We start from the raw sequence: 14,459 nt of genomic DNA, 5'->3' as shown, positions 1-14,459 counted from the left end.
CGATGGCTCAGTGGTTAAGAGCACTGTGTGCTCTTGCAGAGGACCTGGTTTCGTTCTCAGCACCCATAGGAGGAGGAGCCTATCCTGGACTTGTGTGTAAGAGGAGATGATTGGAGAAAATAATTTTTAAGCAAAGATGAAGGATAGATGAGTTAGCTAGGTGAGTGTGGGTGAGGAGCGCTGGGTGAGGTGATACAAACGGGAGGAGCAGTGTGTTCCAATGCTGCGGGCAAGAGAACAGCGTGTTGAAGACCCTGAACGGTTCAGTGTGATCCCAGCATGGCAGTCGTCCATAACTCCAGTTTCAGGGGATCTGACAACTTCTTCTGACCGCCACAGCCATTGTACAACATGGGTGCACTTAACGTACAAGTAGGCAAAAACACTCATGCACATAAAATAAAAATAATAAATACAGTATTTTAAAGCTAACCAGGACAGATGTCTTTCTTTATTTGGTATTTGGGCAATGTATTTATTTATTTGCTTCACTTTTTAGTTTGTGTTCAGAATAATGGGTTTCATTATGATGTTTTCATATATGTCCTTGTACTTTGCTCTTACTTAGGCATCACATTTATTGAGAGGGGAGCAAGCCATATGCTAGGGACCTCTGTTAGGTGCCAGGGTGAATGGCACAGGTGGGCTCCTGGGTTAGAGTTGAGATGAGCTCTTTTCCCTGAAGGATTCAAACATGTAGGTGGTACCAGTCCATCAGGAGTGGACATAGGTATGTAGGAGGAGCCTGTCCTAGACTTGTATGTAAGAGGAGATGATTGGAGAAAATAATTTTTAAGCAAAGATGAGGGATAGATGAGTTAGCTGGGTGAGTGTGGGTGAGGAGCACTGGGTGAGGTGATACAAACAGAAGGAGCAGTGTGTTCCGATGCTGCGGGCAAGAGAACAGCATGTTGAAGACCTGGGATGGTTCAGTGTGATCCCAGCATAAAGTGAGCCCAGAAGATGTGTGGGAGTTGCAGAGAAGCAAGGCCTGTGGGGCAGACTTAGAGCTTGTGCTCTTATCCTGGGATGCTGAGGACTCTGTGAATTGTTCAGAGGACACCACATGGTCAGACTTGTAAATCATAACACATGTTGTAGGAGGAGAAATTTGGATGCTGGGAGGTGGTGGTAGCCCATGCCTGGGTGGTGATGGGTAAGGCTGCAGCCAGAGCTGGACAGACATGATGGAGATGTGGTTGTAGGTACAGGACATTAGTGGAGGGGAAGAAGGAGCATCAAACATAAGGTGCTGGTTTCTGGTCTAGGCACTTGGATGGGTGATGACACTTTACACAGGAACAGGGAATGCAGTTTGGAGGACAGGATTTGGAAAGGCAGTGGTTAGGAAAAAGCTGCTTTGTTTTGACTGCCAGAAGATAAGAGCTGTGTGTGTATGTGTGTCTGTGTGTCTGTGTCTTCACCCCCTCACTTACGTGCCCTCCTTTTTTGTCACCCATTTTGGCTCCCTGAAGGCTCTTCATTGATGGTGACCGCATAGATACGCCTGACGTGAAGGAGCACCTGCTTCTTGACTTGGGCCTGGAGGCTGAATACAAAATCCAGGTCCTTCCTTACAAGTCTATCCTGAGTGAGCTCAAAACCCTGTGTGCCGACCTCTCCCCGAGGGAGAAGGTGTGGGTCAGCGACAAGGCCAGCTATGCTGTTAGCGAGGCCATCCCCAAGGTTAGTGGCCCCACTCTGGCCTGTCTGAACATGACTAGCCTCTTTGTGGTTCAGATGTCGTACAGAGCTGGAGCAAAGGTGATGGAATCTGAACCATGGTCTTTGTAAGAGCCCTAGAGCTGGAACCAGGTGGAGGGTTTGAAGCTCTTTGTTGGGCCTGTGTCTTACAGGGTGTGGCATGAAAGATAATTTTTAGGTGACACATATTAATACTTAGGCTTATTTACATGGATCTGTTTTAACAGCAATGTGCCTGAGGAAAAAAACATACGTAGTGTATGGGACTGTGCTGTTATGAAAAGCATTTCAGATAAAGTACAGAGTAAATAAGGTTAGCATGGGAGCTGAGCACTCAGAGTGAAAGCTGCCCAGGTGGTGTAAGAATGCCTCAATTCAGGATGTGCACACCCCATATCTTACCCCACACTTTAGATAAGGACACTTGAGGCTCAGAGTGACTAGAGAGTTGAAGATTTGCCTTAAGATCAAACAGTAGTGACAGTCTTGCCCTTTACTGAGCCTTTGCTGGGCAGTGCTGAGCGACCAACCCTTATAGCTTTACTTCAGTTAGAGTCTGGGTAGGACTGGTATTCTTGCTGACTTTCTGTTGCTGTGATTAAAACACTGACCAAAACCAACTTGTGGGAGGAAGGGTTTATTTCAGCTCATAACTTTTCAGGTCATACTCCAACACTGAGGGAAGTCAGGGCGGGAATGTGGAGGCAAGAGCTGAAGCAGAGAGGATGGAGGAACACTGCTTACTGGCTTCCTTCCACTGGCTCGCTCGGCTGCTTTGCTTATACAGCCCAGGCTTGCCTGCCTTGGATGGCACCACTACAGTGGACTGGGCTCTCCTACATCAAATAGCAGTTCAGAAAATTCCTCACAGACATGGACACAGGCCAGCCCAATGGAGGAACTTCCCCAATTGAGGTTCCTGCTTCTCAAGTAACTCCTGCTTCTCAAGTAACACTAGTTTGTGTCAAGTTGACAAAAACTAACCAGTGTAACTGAAATCCATGCCTCTTCAGATGGGGGCTTGTCTACTGGCTTGCCCTGGGCCTTTGCTTGTTAAGTGGTCTTTGGCAAGCACATCAGTGGGCCATCCTGGGAAGAGTCCAGATCTGACTTGTCAGCAACCCTGTCTTGGTGACACTGTGTGTGGCCTGTAGGGAGCCACTTAGTTACTCAGATGTATTTGCTTGACCCAATTGGGGATCACTTTTGCTTTCCCTAGTTTTCTTTAATATTTATTATTTATTATTTTTATTTTATGTGTATGAGTGTATCACCTGCACATAGGTAAGGGCACCTGTATTGTTCAATGCCCACAGAGGTCAGAAGAGGGCATCAGATCTCTTGGACTGGAGTTTTGCATGGTTGTTAGCTGCCATGTGGGTACTGGGAACGGAACCCAGGTCCTCTGCAAGAGCAGCTACTGCCCTTACTGCTGAGCCATCTCTCCAGCTCCTTTCCCTGTTTCTTGAGAGGTGTATTAGAGAGGGGGAGAGGAATAGAAGAGAGAGGAGGAAGGAGGAGAGAGAGAAATTTGAGAAGCTCTGTGCAAGTGTGAGGTGTGCTGAGCCCCTCCCCAGTCACTTGAAGCAGGATTGTTACTTACTCTGCATTTGGAAAGGGCCCTCCAGCCCTTTAAGATGAGGCAGTAGCTGAGGTTCATCACAAAGTAGAAAGCGGGAGAGAGCTGGGGCCTTCTTTCAGGTCATCTTGCCTCCCTAAATGGGAGACAAGGCTCCCTTTTGTGAGAGGGTTATTTCAGTTACGCATTGAGTGGGTAGGAACTCCAACCGCAGTTACCAAAGCAATCTGCCAGTGACAAGCAGGCAGCATCTCAAAGAACCAGGCTTAGCAGGGGATGCCTTATTTGATGTGCTTGTTTTGAATGAGCTCAAGCTCCTTTGAACATGCTCGGGGGCATCAACCAAAGGGACAGGTCTCCAGGCCCCAGGGGATAGCTGCTGACTCCTGAGTGGGAACTCTTCAGTGATTTGTCTCAAAGTGACTGGTGAGCAGGCTCTGTTTTTTAATCTTTGTGCTTCTTGCCCCTAGGATCATCGCTGTTGTATGCCTTACACCCCCATCTGCATTGCCAAAGCTGTGAAGAACTCAGCTGAATCAGAAGGCATGAGGCGGGCTCATGTGAGTAGGGTGGCCAGTGCAGGAAATGCATGGGAGGTGATCAGAAGGTCCAGTCATCTGCTGTGTGGCCCTGGGCCTGACACAAGATCCAAATCTCACAGAGCCTAGTCCTCTTGATCTTCCAGAGCTAGTGGAAGAATGAAATGAAATATTTATTGGGGAGCCAGGTGTGTGGTGATGTAGACCTATAATCTTAACTACTTGGGAGGCTGAGGCAGGAGGATCATGAGTTTGAAACCAGCATTGGGTATATGGTGGGACCCTTCTCAACAGAAAGAGAGCAAAATCTGATGGGTTAAGTTTTTATGAGGTTTAAGACACAACACAAAGAGAGGCTTTGATGATGGTAGGGTAAAGGGAGGTGAGGATGTGATGACCGTGAGAAAGAAAATAAAACCAAGATTCTACTCTTAAGGCAGAAGGTGAGGCTAAGCAAGATCTAAGGTTGGCAGAGATCTGGACATAGCCTGTCATCCCTGGCCCCTATAGGGCAGGAGTTTACCTCATTGGGGGGCTTCCTTTCCAAGCCTCAGTTGATTAATAGCATGGCAGCCTTTTGCCCTCCCCCATACTAATAATGGAAGTTGTGGCAAAGTGACTTCCAAGAAGTAGGAAGTACAGCCCTGATTGCCAACGGTTTGTGGTGCTGGAGGCAGTATAGCTGTGGGCTGTGAATCTGACCATCTGATGCTCCGCTGTAACTTAAAACATGTCTCTGTTTGTACAGATTAAAGATGCTGTTGCCCTCTGTGAACTCTTTAACTGGTTGGAGAAAGAGGTTGGTGCTTAGTCTTCATTGAACACCTGGCTATAGATGATTCTGAAATACTTGTGACATACCTGTGGCTTCCTCTTTGACCATGTGGTCTAAAGTTTTAATCTAATTTTAGTGTTCTCCTATTGGTAGTATGTTCAATATCTTTGTATGCATATGTGTATTTAAAGATTCTTTGAAGGAGAAAGAAATCCCATGACAGAGTGGATCCTTTTTGGGTTAGGGAATGGTAACTAAGTGAATTTCACCATGAGGAAAAGTGACCCTTAATTATCACAGGTCAGCCGATTGTCTTAGGGTTAAAAGATCTTGGTATACATTTTGAACTTTAAGCCTTGAAACTTTTTATATTAAATTGACTCTTGGCCATTAATTTCTTGCCCACCCATACCTGGAATTGACAAGAGGTTAGTTTCTTTGCACTGCTATTAATATCACATTCCCTTTAAATATTATATGAACAACCCTTTAATTGGAAGAAGGGATTATGCTTATTTCTTCTAGTATGACTATTTTTCTCTGTTTCCAGCTCTTCATCTCTTTATAAATCATTTTATTTTTCTCATAGTATACAGATGAGATTTTGTATTTTGTTTATTTTACTCACTTAGGATCATGTAGTATGAACGTTTTCATGTGCTTTGAGGTCTTAAGAAAGGATCCAGGTGGTGACTGCATCCTGCATCCCATGGCCAGATTGTTTTACTTATTTCACCTGTTGTTTTTTAGTTATCTTTATTTTTTTCCATTGTTATAACCCTCAGTAATAACTTTGCATTTATCCTTTTTATTCCTCTAGGATAATTAGTTTAGGATGATTGCTTGGGGGGGTATTTTGGGATTTTTTTTTAAGCTTAGATACATTAGATTTTGGGGAGGTTTGGGGATATAGTGCTCAATAAAATAGTTGAGTGAAAAATTAAGTGACTGGAAACCCTTCTACTGCAGATAGCTTTGTTGAGAACCTTCAGAAATTCCCTTTCTGTTAAGAGGAGACACAAAGTGTCTTGAGAGGGGGCATGTGGGAATTGAGGAAAGGTCATGCTTCTCTTGTTAGCCCTTCTTCATATGTCTGAGGTACACATGACTATCTCACTGTGATTTATAAGCATGTTTTCTTGTAGGTTCCCAAAGGTGGTGTGACTGAGATCTCAGCTGCTGACAAAGCTGAGGAATTTCGCAGGTAAGAATTTGGTGAAGAGACCCATGGACTTCATGCTGATTTCTTGGCCAGTTGAAGGCTGGAAGGGCCCTGCTTGTCAGCATAGTCAATGCCTTTAAGTGATTCTGCTGTCTGTGGTTTCTGTTCCAGGCAACAGGCTGACTTTGTGGATTTGAGCTTCCCAACCATTTCCAGTACAGGACCCAATGGCGCCATCATTCACTATGCGTAAGGCATGCGGACAGAGGAGCACAGGCCTGGCTTTGTTGCTGCTTCTGCACGGGAGCCTGAGCAGGGGAGACATTATTTTACCAGAGGCCCTGGTGCCCACCTCTTTGTGTCTGTTGAGACTATAAAGTAGGGGAAATTAGACCTCAGAGGCCTTATTCCTCTGAGTTCCCAAGCCTCTGCCTTTAGTTCCTCTTAGGCCCAGAATGGCATTTTCTACAAGTGTCAAATGGCAGGTTTTCTTTGGGGACAGCATCTTATTCTGTAGATCAGGCTGTTCTGGTGCTGATCACTTTGTCATAGCCCAGGCTGGCCTCAACCTCACAGTGATCCTCCTACTTCAAGTGCTGAGATTGCAGGCATGAGCCACCATAGCCAGTTTATTTCCTTTTAGAGGCCCAGAAACTGTATCTGTAACTCTTGTATCCTGACTAGAATTTCTTTTCTGGTAATATTAGCCTTGATGTATTGGTCTGTCCATCTTGTGAGCTCCATCACCAACATATCAAAAATGTACTCAAGTGGTAGAGCAACCTGTTGTGGGTAGATAGATACTGGATAACAAAGCCATTTCTTTCTGACTGAGGCCTTGAAGCCAGGCATCCCAGTCTAGGGTTTCTTTTACTACATGATCTGAGAGCCCATGACCCACAGACTTGAGCCTCCTTGAACTAGGAGGTGAGGGGCCCTGCTGTGCTCAGGACCTGAGCCCTGCCCGTGGAGAGGAAGGAAGTGTAGTTAGGCATGGCCACTGGGCTCCGGCTTTGCCCAGCTCAGCCCTTTTGCTACGTGTAGCTCACTTTGAATCTTGTGCTTCTGTATTCCATGTGCAGTGAGAGCGGTCTCTCTGAACTGTTGGGTTCAGTTTTTCTCTTTTAAATAATTACTTTTTGAGCTTTTAGGCTTGGGGCAGATTTTGAAGCTGTGTGTGGGAGATAGTCACAGATCTGACTGTACAGCTCTCTCACACAAATAATGCTCCTGATCCAACATAGAGATAACAAAGGGATTTTGTGTTAACTCAGATGATGAATTTTCTGGTGGATTTTTTTTTCATATTATTTGAACCATACAAATTTTAAAGCAATTTGCTTCTCTGTCGGCATTTGTTCATTGCAGGCTGTTGTTGGACATCTGCTTACAGGATGGGCCCATGTCTGATTAACTTTTTAGCTGTTCAGCTTATGCCCCTGTTATTACGGGAGAGGGGTTGGAACCTTCAAAGTGTGACCTTAGATGTTGGCATCCCTTTGGGCACTCTCAACATAGTGATACTGTTTAGAATATGGCATGGGGGCGGTGGGTCACCTTTCAAAATTGCCTCCCGTTCATTTGAAAAGAGGGATTCTAGCAGAGGCATTTCACTTCCCTTTCCTGTCCAGCAGCATCCCGTTAGACATTCACCCTTGTGTCTGGTGGTCTCAGAAGTGAGTGGGGTGACCCCTGAGGGAGTCAGGATGGAAGATAAGATGCAGAGGCAGGGCCCTGGATCTCCAGAGATGAGTGAGGCTATTGTGGGTCTTCATTTCTGGAACTCAAGCTTCCACCTATTGCTTCTTCTATTGGGTGTTTTTGGTTGGTTGGTTGTTTTTGAGACAGAGTCTCACTGTGTAGCCCAGGCTGGTCTCAAACTTACACTCTTCCTGCTTCAGCCTCCTGGGCTCTATTTAATTCTTATTTTTGTGCTTTAAAAACGTCTCTTGATATTTTGTTCTAGACAGAAACAGGAAGATATGTGTTATTATTCCTTCCTTTGAGTGCCTTAACTTAGTTGGAGGGAGATAAGTCACTGAGTTTTCGAATAGTGTAAGTTTAATGCTAATTTAGTGTAAGCTTAAATCAATTAGTTGTAATAATTTACTGGGTAATTTCTTTTGATTATAATTTCAGACTGGAATAGGTTTTAAGAATGGTGCAGGAAAGTCATACCCTCTAAGGTTTACCAAGTGGTTACATTTTTGGAATAACTAAGTTTTAATTAACTTTGTTAGGCCGGTCCCTGAGACGAATAGGACCCTGTCCCTGGATGAGGTGTACCTCATTGACTCGGGTGCTCAGTACAAGTAAGTAAACCGGGGGCTGCTTTCGAAGTTAACACTGAGTTCACAGCTATTAAGTAGGTGGATAAGCTGTGCTCTAGCTGAGAGCACCCAGCTGTCAGCTCCTTTGCTGGCCATTGATGCATTGTTTCTTTCTTGTCCTTCCTTTACCTCTCATTGAAAAAGCCCAGTTGTGACTTTGTTCCTACAGAACAGTGATGGAAATATTTAGTCCTTGGTTGGGAATTTTTAGATTATGAAATAAGTAACTGAAATAAAGTGACCTTTTGGAACCACTGTAAAATTTTCTGCCCCAGCCTGTCAATCTGCCTGCCAGCCACCGTGTTTGCAGCTGGGACCTGAAAGGGGTTAATTTTGAATGAATGAATAAGAAATAACGATTTGGGGCTGGAGAAGTGGCTCAGGGGTTACAATCATTTGCTGCTCTTCCAGAAGACCCAGGTTCAATTCCCATACCCACATGGTGGCTCTTTCGATCCCTTCTGGCCTTGAACACTACACACATCCTAGTGAACTTACTGGCAATCAAAACACTTGTGTAAATAAAAATACATCATTAAAAAAACCAAGGACTTGCCGCTTACATCTCTGAATTTCTTTCTTTGTGTTACCACAGTCATCTGCTTTAGGGTATTTCGCTCAGAGGAGAAGCTGAGATTTGGTTGGGTCTCACTGCAGAATCTTGAGAAGGAGCCAGAGTAGATGCTGTCTGCCCTAGGGAAGCACAGCAAGGCCTTTGAATGTTCTGTTCCCCACTGCAGCTGGGGTTGGCTGAGGGAGAACCTAGTTATTACATGAGATCAGCTAGCTGTGGGGTAGCAACAGTCTGGCCTTGGGACACGTGGATATTGTCAGTCTGTAGCTAAGGGCATGGGGATCACTTGGAGATAGTATAAACTTCTGTCTCTTCTGAATTTTATAGCAAGTTTCTGGAAGTTATCCTTTTGGTGTTAGAGATGTGGGCTGGCTTATGTTAAGAGTGGCATTTGGGTATTTTGGGGGTATTTTAGGGTCTCTGCTTAGTAACTCCCTTGCTTTCTAACAGTAGGAGAAGGATTTTGGCTCTTGATAAAAATAAGCTCCTGTGTACCTGGTCTTCTGCTGTCTTACTCATAACCCAGTGATGATGTGTCTCATGGAGCAACCATCACATTGTGGACTGAGAGAGTATATGTCAGAGCTGAATCCATTCCTACTTTATTGAGTCAATTTTGTAATCATGCCTTGCTTTATTTATATATTTTAACTGTTTGCAGTTTATTTGAAGATTTTATTTTATTATTCTTTTTCTTTTCTATTATCTTTTTCATTTTTTCGTTTTTTGACAGGGTCTCCCATTTGTGGACCAGGCTGGCCTTAATCTCACAGAGATCTGCCTGCTTCTGCCCCCTGAGTGCTGGGATTAAAGGCATTCATCACCACGCCTGGTGTTATTTTTCTTTTTTTAAAGGGAAGTTGAATCTAATTTGTGTTCCCCAAATGCTTTTGTGTGTATCCATTCCTTGGAGTCTGGTCAGCCTTCCATGTTCACACCCTTAAAACTGGCTCTCCCTCTCCCAGCAGCTATGAGTTGCCAATAGATCCTCAGATGGGGCTGGGGCTTCTTGCCCACTTCCCCTATCCATGTTGGGTTTTTGTCTGGCTTGGGTTTACACAGGTCTTGTTCATATGTGTAACTGCCCTGTTGTGTCCAGACAAAACAGTTTCTAAAGATTTTTTTTTTCACATACGTATATGTGTATGTGTGTGTGTGTGTCAGTATGTGGGTATTTGCATGAGTGCAGTGCCCATGGAGACCAGAAGAGGGCATTGGATCCCTTGGAGCTGGCATTTCAGGCAGTTGTGAACTGCCTGATGTGGGTGCTGTGAACTGAACTTGGGTCATGTGTAAGAACAGTAAGTGCTCCTAACCTCAGAGACATTTTTCCAGCCTCTAAAACCAGTTTATTTTTTTAAATGTATGTACAGACCATACAGTTCATGTACACGTTTTTTTGCAGACATACCTTTTTAAGTCTCTTGACCACATACCTAAGAATGGGATTGCTGGCTCATATGTAACTGTGTTTAACCCTTTAAAGTAGAGGTTACCTGCAAACTCTGGAATTCCAAAGTGGAAGTTCAATTGATTTTCATACCAGCAATGTGTAAGGGTTATATTTTCTCCATACTCATCTGTCTCACAGTTGAGAAAAGCTTACTTTGACTGGACACTGATTTGTTTCTTTTTCTGCTTTTGAAAGGGATGGAACCACAGATGTGACCCGGACTATGCATTTTGGGACCCCTACTGACTATGAGAAGGTAATGGAGCAAAGACTCAGGAGGCCCTCTCTGCTTTCTTAAAAAGGACATGCTTTAATCAAAGGGATTGTATAAATAAGTAAAACTTACAAGCAAGGTAGTAAAATGGCTTCTTTCTATGGAGTCAGACTTACTAGCTTTATGAGGTCTATATAATTAATTATTGGAGGGTGAGATGTTTGGAGAAAATTTGAAGGCATGCTGTTAAGGCCAAGGCAGTTCAAATTCAACTTCAAATAGCTTTGGCCTTCTCTTGAGGAATAAGGGGATGGGTAGTAAAAATGCATGCTTTATCTTTAGTGTCTAGATTTGATTCTGAAAGCTACCCCTTCTTTTTTCAAGTTAAGTGCTTCTATTTACAGCTCCCCTCTCAAGAAACTCTCTGGAACATTCCATAGACACTGTTCAATTTCTGGTATTACCAGATAGAAAGGTAGCGTAAATCTGAGACAGAGAGATATATACCAGGGGTCTGGAGACCTGGCTTGAGTCTCCTCTGCTGTTTACTGACATCATGGCTATTCTAGTTTGCCTTTAATTGCCATGACAAAACACTCTGACCAATACCAACTTGGAGAGGAAAGTGTTTATTTGGCTTACATCTCCCAGTTCATCTCTTAGGGAGACCAAGGTAGGAACTCAGGGGCAGGAACCTGGAGGTAGGAGCTGAAGCACAGGCGGTGGAGGAGTACTGCTTACTGGCTTGCTCCTCTGGTCCATGCTCAACATGCTGTCTTGTATAATCTAGGACAACCTGCCCAGGGGGTGGCACCACCAACAGTGAGCTGGGTCCTCCCACACCACTCAATAATCAGGAAAATGCCTCATAGGCCAGTCAATGGAGGCAATTCCCCAATTGAGGCTCCCTCAACCCAAGTGTGTCAAGTTGACAACTAATGCTATCCAGCACAATGACCTTGAACAAAGCTTATTATCCATAAAGATAGGGATAGCAGTAGCCACCTCCCAGGCTTCATATAAGGCTCCATTAAGCTGGGAGCCTTGAGATCACAGTCTGCTCAGTAAGCAGTGATTGAGTCTCTTAGTGGTGTGTCTGTCCAAGGGAGCTTTTTCAGGAAGATACCCAAGGCAAAAGTTTTATGTGATGCAGTGGTCTTGCCCATTTGGAGCCCCCCTCCGCTCTGCCCCTTAGAAGACTTTGGGCTTTGGATGCAGGATCCATTTGCTGTGACTGGATGGAGGAGGGTCCAGTGTCAGTCCTTCCCTTGCTTCTTACTGGCAAGCTATTGGCCTTCTAAGTGGTGTGGTTCTTGACTGGGCAGTAGGGCTAACCTGAGGATAGCACGGTGGTGAGGAGCCCAGATGATGATGCCTGTCTGCCAGGCCAGAGGTTACCACCTGTGAACTGTGTAGCATGGCTGGTACCAGTGCCTGGCATGGCTGGTACTCAGTTCTTCTAAGTGCAGGTGATGCTAGCATCTCTATTGGGGAGACAGATGTGCAGAGCTTGTGCATTGCTGTAATGTTACCTGTATCATCAGTGCTGCCGTTCCTCTCTCTAGTCTTCCTGATACAGAGCTTGTCAGGATGTCTGTGACCTGATAAAGCTGGTGAGGTCTGTTGCTGTTTCACTAAATTTATTTCAGGGTTTTTCTGGCAAATTGTTCACTCCAGATTTCTCTATAGTATTACTAAACACTTTTTATAGTCAAGACTCTCTGAAGTGCTAGACTACAGGATTAGTGTCTGTCTCCTGCAACCTGCCTTCTGGGTTTTCTTTGGCAGGAATGCTTCACGTATGTCCTCAAAGGCCACATAGCTGTGAGTGCAGCTGTTTTCCCTACAGGAACCAAAGGTAGGTGGTTCTTTCTATAACACGCAGACACAGGACTCAAACATGTCCAAGTTAGTGGAAAAATATGTCCTTCACTTTGTCAGTCCTAGTTCACTTCAGGCCCAGCTTGGTATGTAGGGTGCTCCATGGAGTGAGTCTCCTAGACCCACTGATGGAGCTCAGCTGACACCCCCCCCCCAGTACCCTACTTGTTCCCAATGTTAGCTGTCACACTTCTGACTACTTACAGAAGTAGATGACACATGTAGGGGTGAAATGAGTATGCAGGGCTCAGGGCTGGAGTGGAAGTTAGGGGAGCCTCCCGTCTGTCTTGAGTACCTGGGCAGTGCCTCCATTGATGGCCCTTGTTGGTGTTTATGTTACTGGGATTCTGACTTTAGATGTATTCTGCTCTGAGCACTGGTGGATGGGGCATTGAACTGGTAGTTGCAAGGCCTGGGCTCTGGCAGATGGGCATGCACTCATCTCCCTTAGTCTCCTCATTCATGCTCGCCTGACTGCTGGTCATCTGGTTAGAATCTCAGGTTTGTAATTCTGAAACGTTCAAGTCCCAGAGCTTGGAAAGGAATGTCTTTGTTACCTAACACAACCTTAATCTGCAAATAGGTGTCCTTCCTCTCATCAGCATCTTGTGCAAATGATCCCCTGGCTTAACTAAGCTCTGACTGGCTTCTCAGCATCTCTAGTTGTTAGAAAGTTCTTTCTTGTGCTGAGCTGAAATCTGAACTCTTCAGTGCTGCCTCTTGGTTTCTATTTCACCTTCTGGAGCCAAACATAATAAATCTAATCTCTAAAGTGCTGTACAAATACCAAGTGGCTCTTTGTGTCTTTTAGGCCACCTCCTGGACTCCTTTGCCCGTTCAGCTCTCTGGGATTCTGGCCTGGATTATCTTCATGGAACAGGACATGGTGTTGGGTCCTTTTTGAATGTTCACGAGGGTCCTTGCGGCATCAGTTACAAAACGTTTTCTGATGAGCCCTTGGAAGCTGGCATGATTGTCACTGATGGTAGGTGTCCCTCATGCAGAGGGCCTGTTCTTTGTTATTTCTTGTTTTTCAGTTATTTTAAAGGAAATTGACAATAACTTTCTCCTCTTGTCATCTTGAATTGACAACAGCCTTTTCTGGTCATCAGAATGATTTATGTTCATTTTAGAGGGAGTGAGGTATGGATCAGGGTTTGAAGAAAATGAAAATCATGTAATTTCCTCCCACCCCTTGCCCTTGGAAAAACCTGATAAATACTTTGCTCTGTCAGTGTTTGGTCTTTTTATTTTTTAATTTTTTAAATTTTATGTGTATGCGTGTATTGCCTGCATGTAGGTAAGTGCACCCCTGTCGTGCAATGCCGGCGGAGGTCAGAAGAGGCTGTCGGATCCCCTGGGACTGGAATTACGGACAGTTGTTAGCTGCCATGTGGGTGCTGGGATTCGAACCTGGGTCTTCTGCAAGAACAACCAGTGTTCTTAACCTCTGAGCCATTGCTCCAGCCCAGTGTTTGGTCTTTTATGTGGTAGATACTTGTTTCAGTCATTGGATCATACTGAATGTACTGTATTCTGTTGTCTTATTGTATTGCCTTTTCTTCTACAGTTGCTGAATGGAAATAGACCTTAATGCTCTATCACTGTGTCCGGTGGATACACAGCATGTGTTACATAGCCGATCCCTATTATTGTTTATCACCTTGTGGCCAGTTTTTAGGACTTTAGAACCTTTCTTCCTGTACCTCAGATGCCTGTAAGAATATGGCTAAAGGGGAGAAGATGGCATCTCTGGGCTCTTACAGTGGATAGTGTTGGGGAAGGATCCTTCTTCCCTCCTTCTCCTCAGGGTGGGGCCATCATCCTGGAGGAAAGCATCTCCTGGTGTTCGGCTTTCTCATGGTCTGCGTCTCATTTTGGAATTTTGTTTGTTTTAGAGCCAGGGTATTATGAAGATGGGGTTTTCGGGATCCGCATTGAGAATGTCGTTTTGGTGGTTCCTGTGAAAACTAAGGTGAGGATTTATATTTTATTTGCTTAAATTTTTTACTACTTCTTATTATGGCGAGATAAATACTTTTGTCTTTGGAGCCAAAAAAATGCATACTGGAGCCAAAATGGAGCTTCCTCCCTTCATCCCAGGGACTTCACCAGAAGCTTTTCTCCTATGTAAAACTGGAAAGACAGATGAAGGTGTAACTGTGGCAGGGCATTTGCCTAGCATGCACAAGTCCCTGAGTTAAGTAATAGCAGTGGAAAAACAAAAAAGCCAGGAAGAAAAAAAAAA

General features: G+C 44.6%; 1 protein-coding gene across 1 annotated transcript in view; it reads left to right on the top strand.

Annotated features, from left to right (window-relative positions):
- Xpnpep1 (X-prolyl aminopeptidase 1) overlaps nt 1-14,459 on the top strand; it is a 57,395-nt gene that overhangs the window by 36,412 nt on the left and 6,524 nt on the right. The window contains exons 10-19 of the mRNA XM_008841754.3: nt 1,476-1,686; nt 3,754-3,843; nt 4,571-4,621; nt 5,743-5,801; nt 5,931-6,008; nt 8,000-8,071; nt 10,312-10,372; nt 12,119-12,188; nt 13,023-13,196; nt 14,110-14,186. Of these exons, the coding sequence (XP_008839976.1) occupies nt 1,476-1,686; nt 3,754-3,843; nt 4,571-4,621; nt 5,743-5,801; nt 5,931-6,008; nt 8,000-8,071; nt 10,312-10,372; nt 12,119-12,188; nt 13,023-13,196; nt 14,110-14,186 (943 nt within the window). The remainder of the gene's footprint in view (nt 1-1,475; nt 1,687-3,753; nt 3,844-4,570; nt 4,622-5,742; nt 5,802-5,930; nt 6,009-7,999; nt 8,072-10,311; nt 10,373-12,118; nt 12,189-13,022; nt 13,197-14,109; nt 14,187-14,459) is intronic.

This window comes from Nannospalax galili, unplaced genomic scaffold (assembly GCF_000622305.1).
Source record: "Nannospalax galili isolate Female #2095 unplaced genomic scaffold, S.galili_v1.0 scaffold601, whole genome shotgun sequence".
Lineage (NCBI taxonomy): Eukaryota > Metazoa > Chordata > Mammalia > Rodentia > Spalacidae > Nannospalax > Nannospalax galili.
The sequence above is the reverse complement of the archived record's forward strand: the minus strand, read 5'-3'. Positions and strand labels throughout refer to the sequence as shown.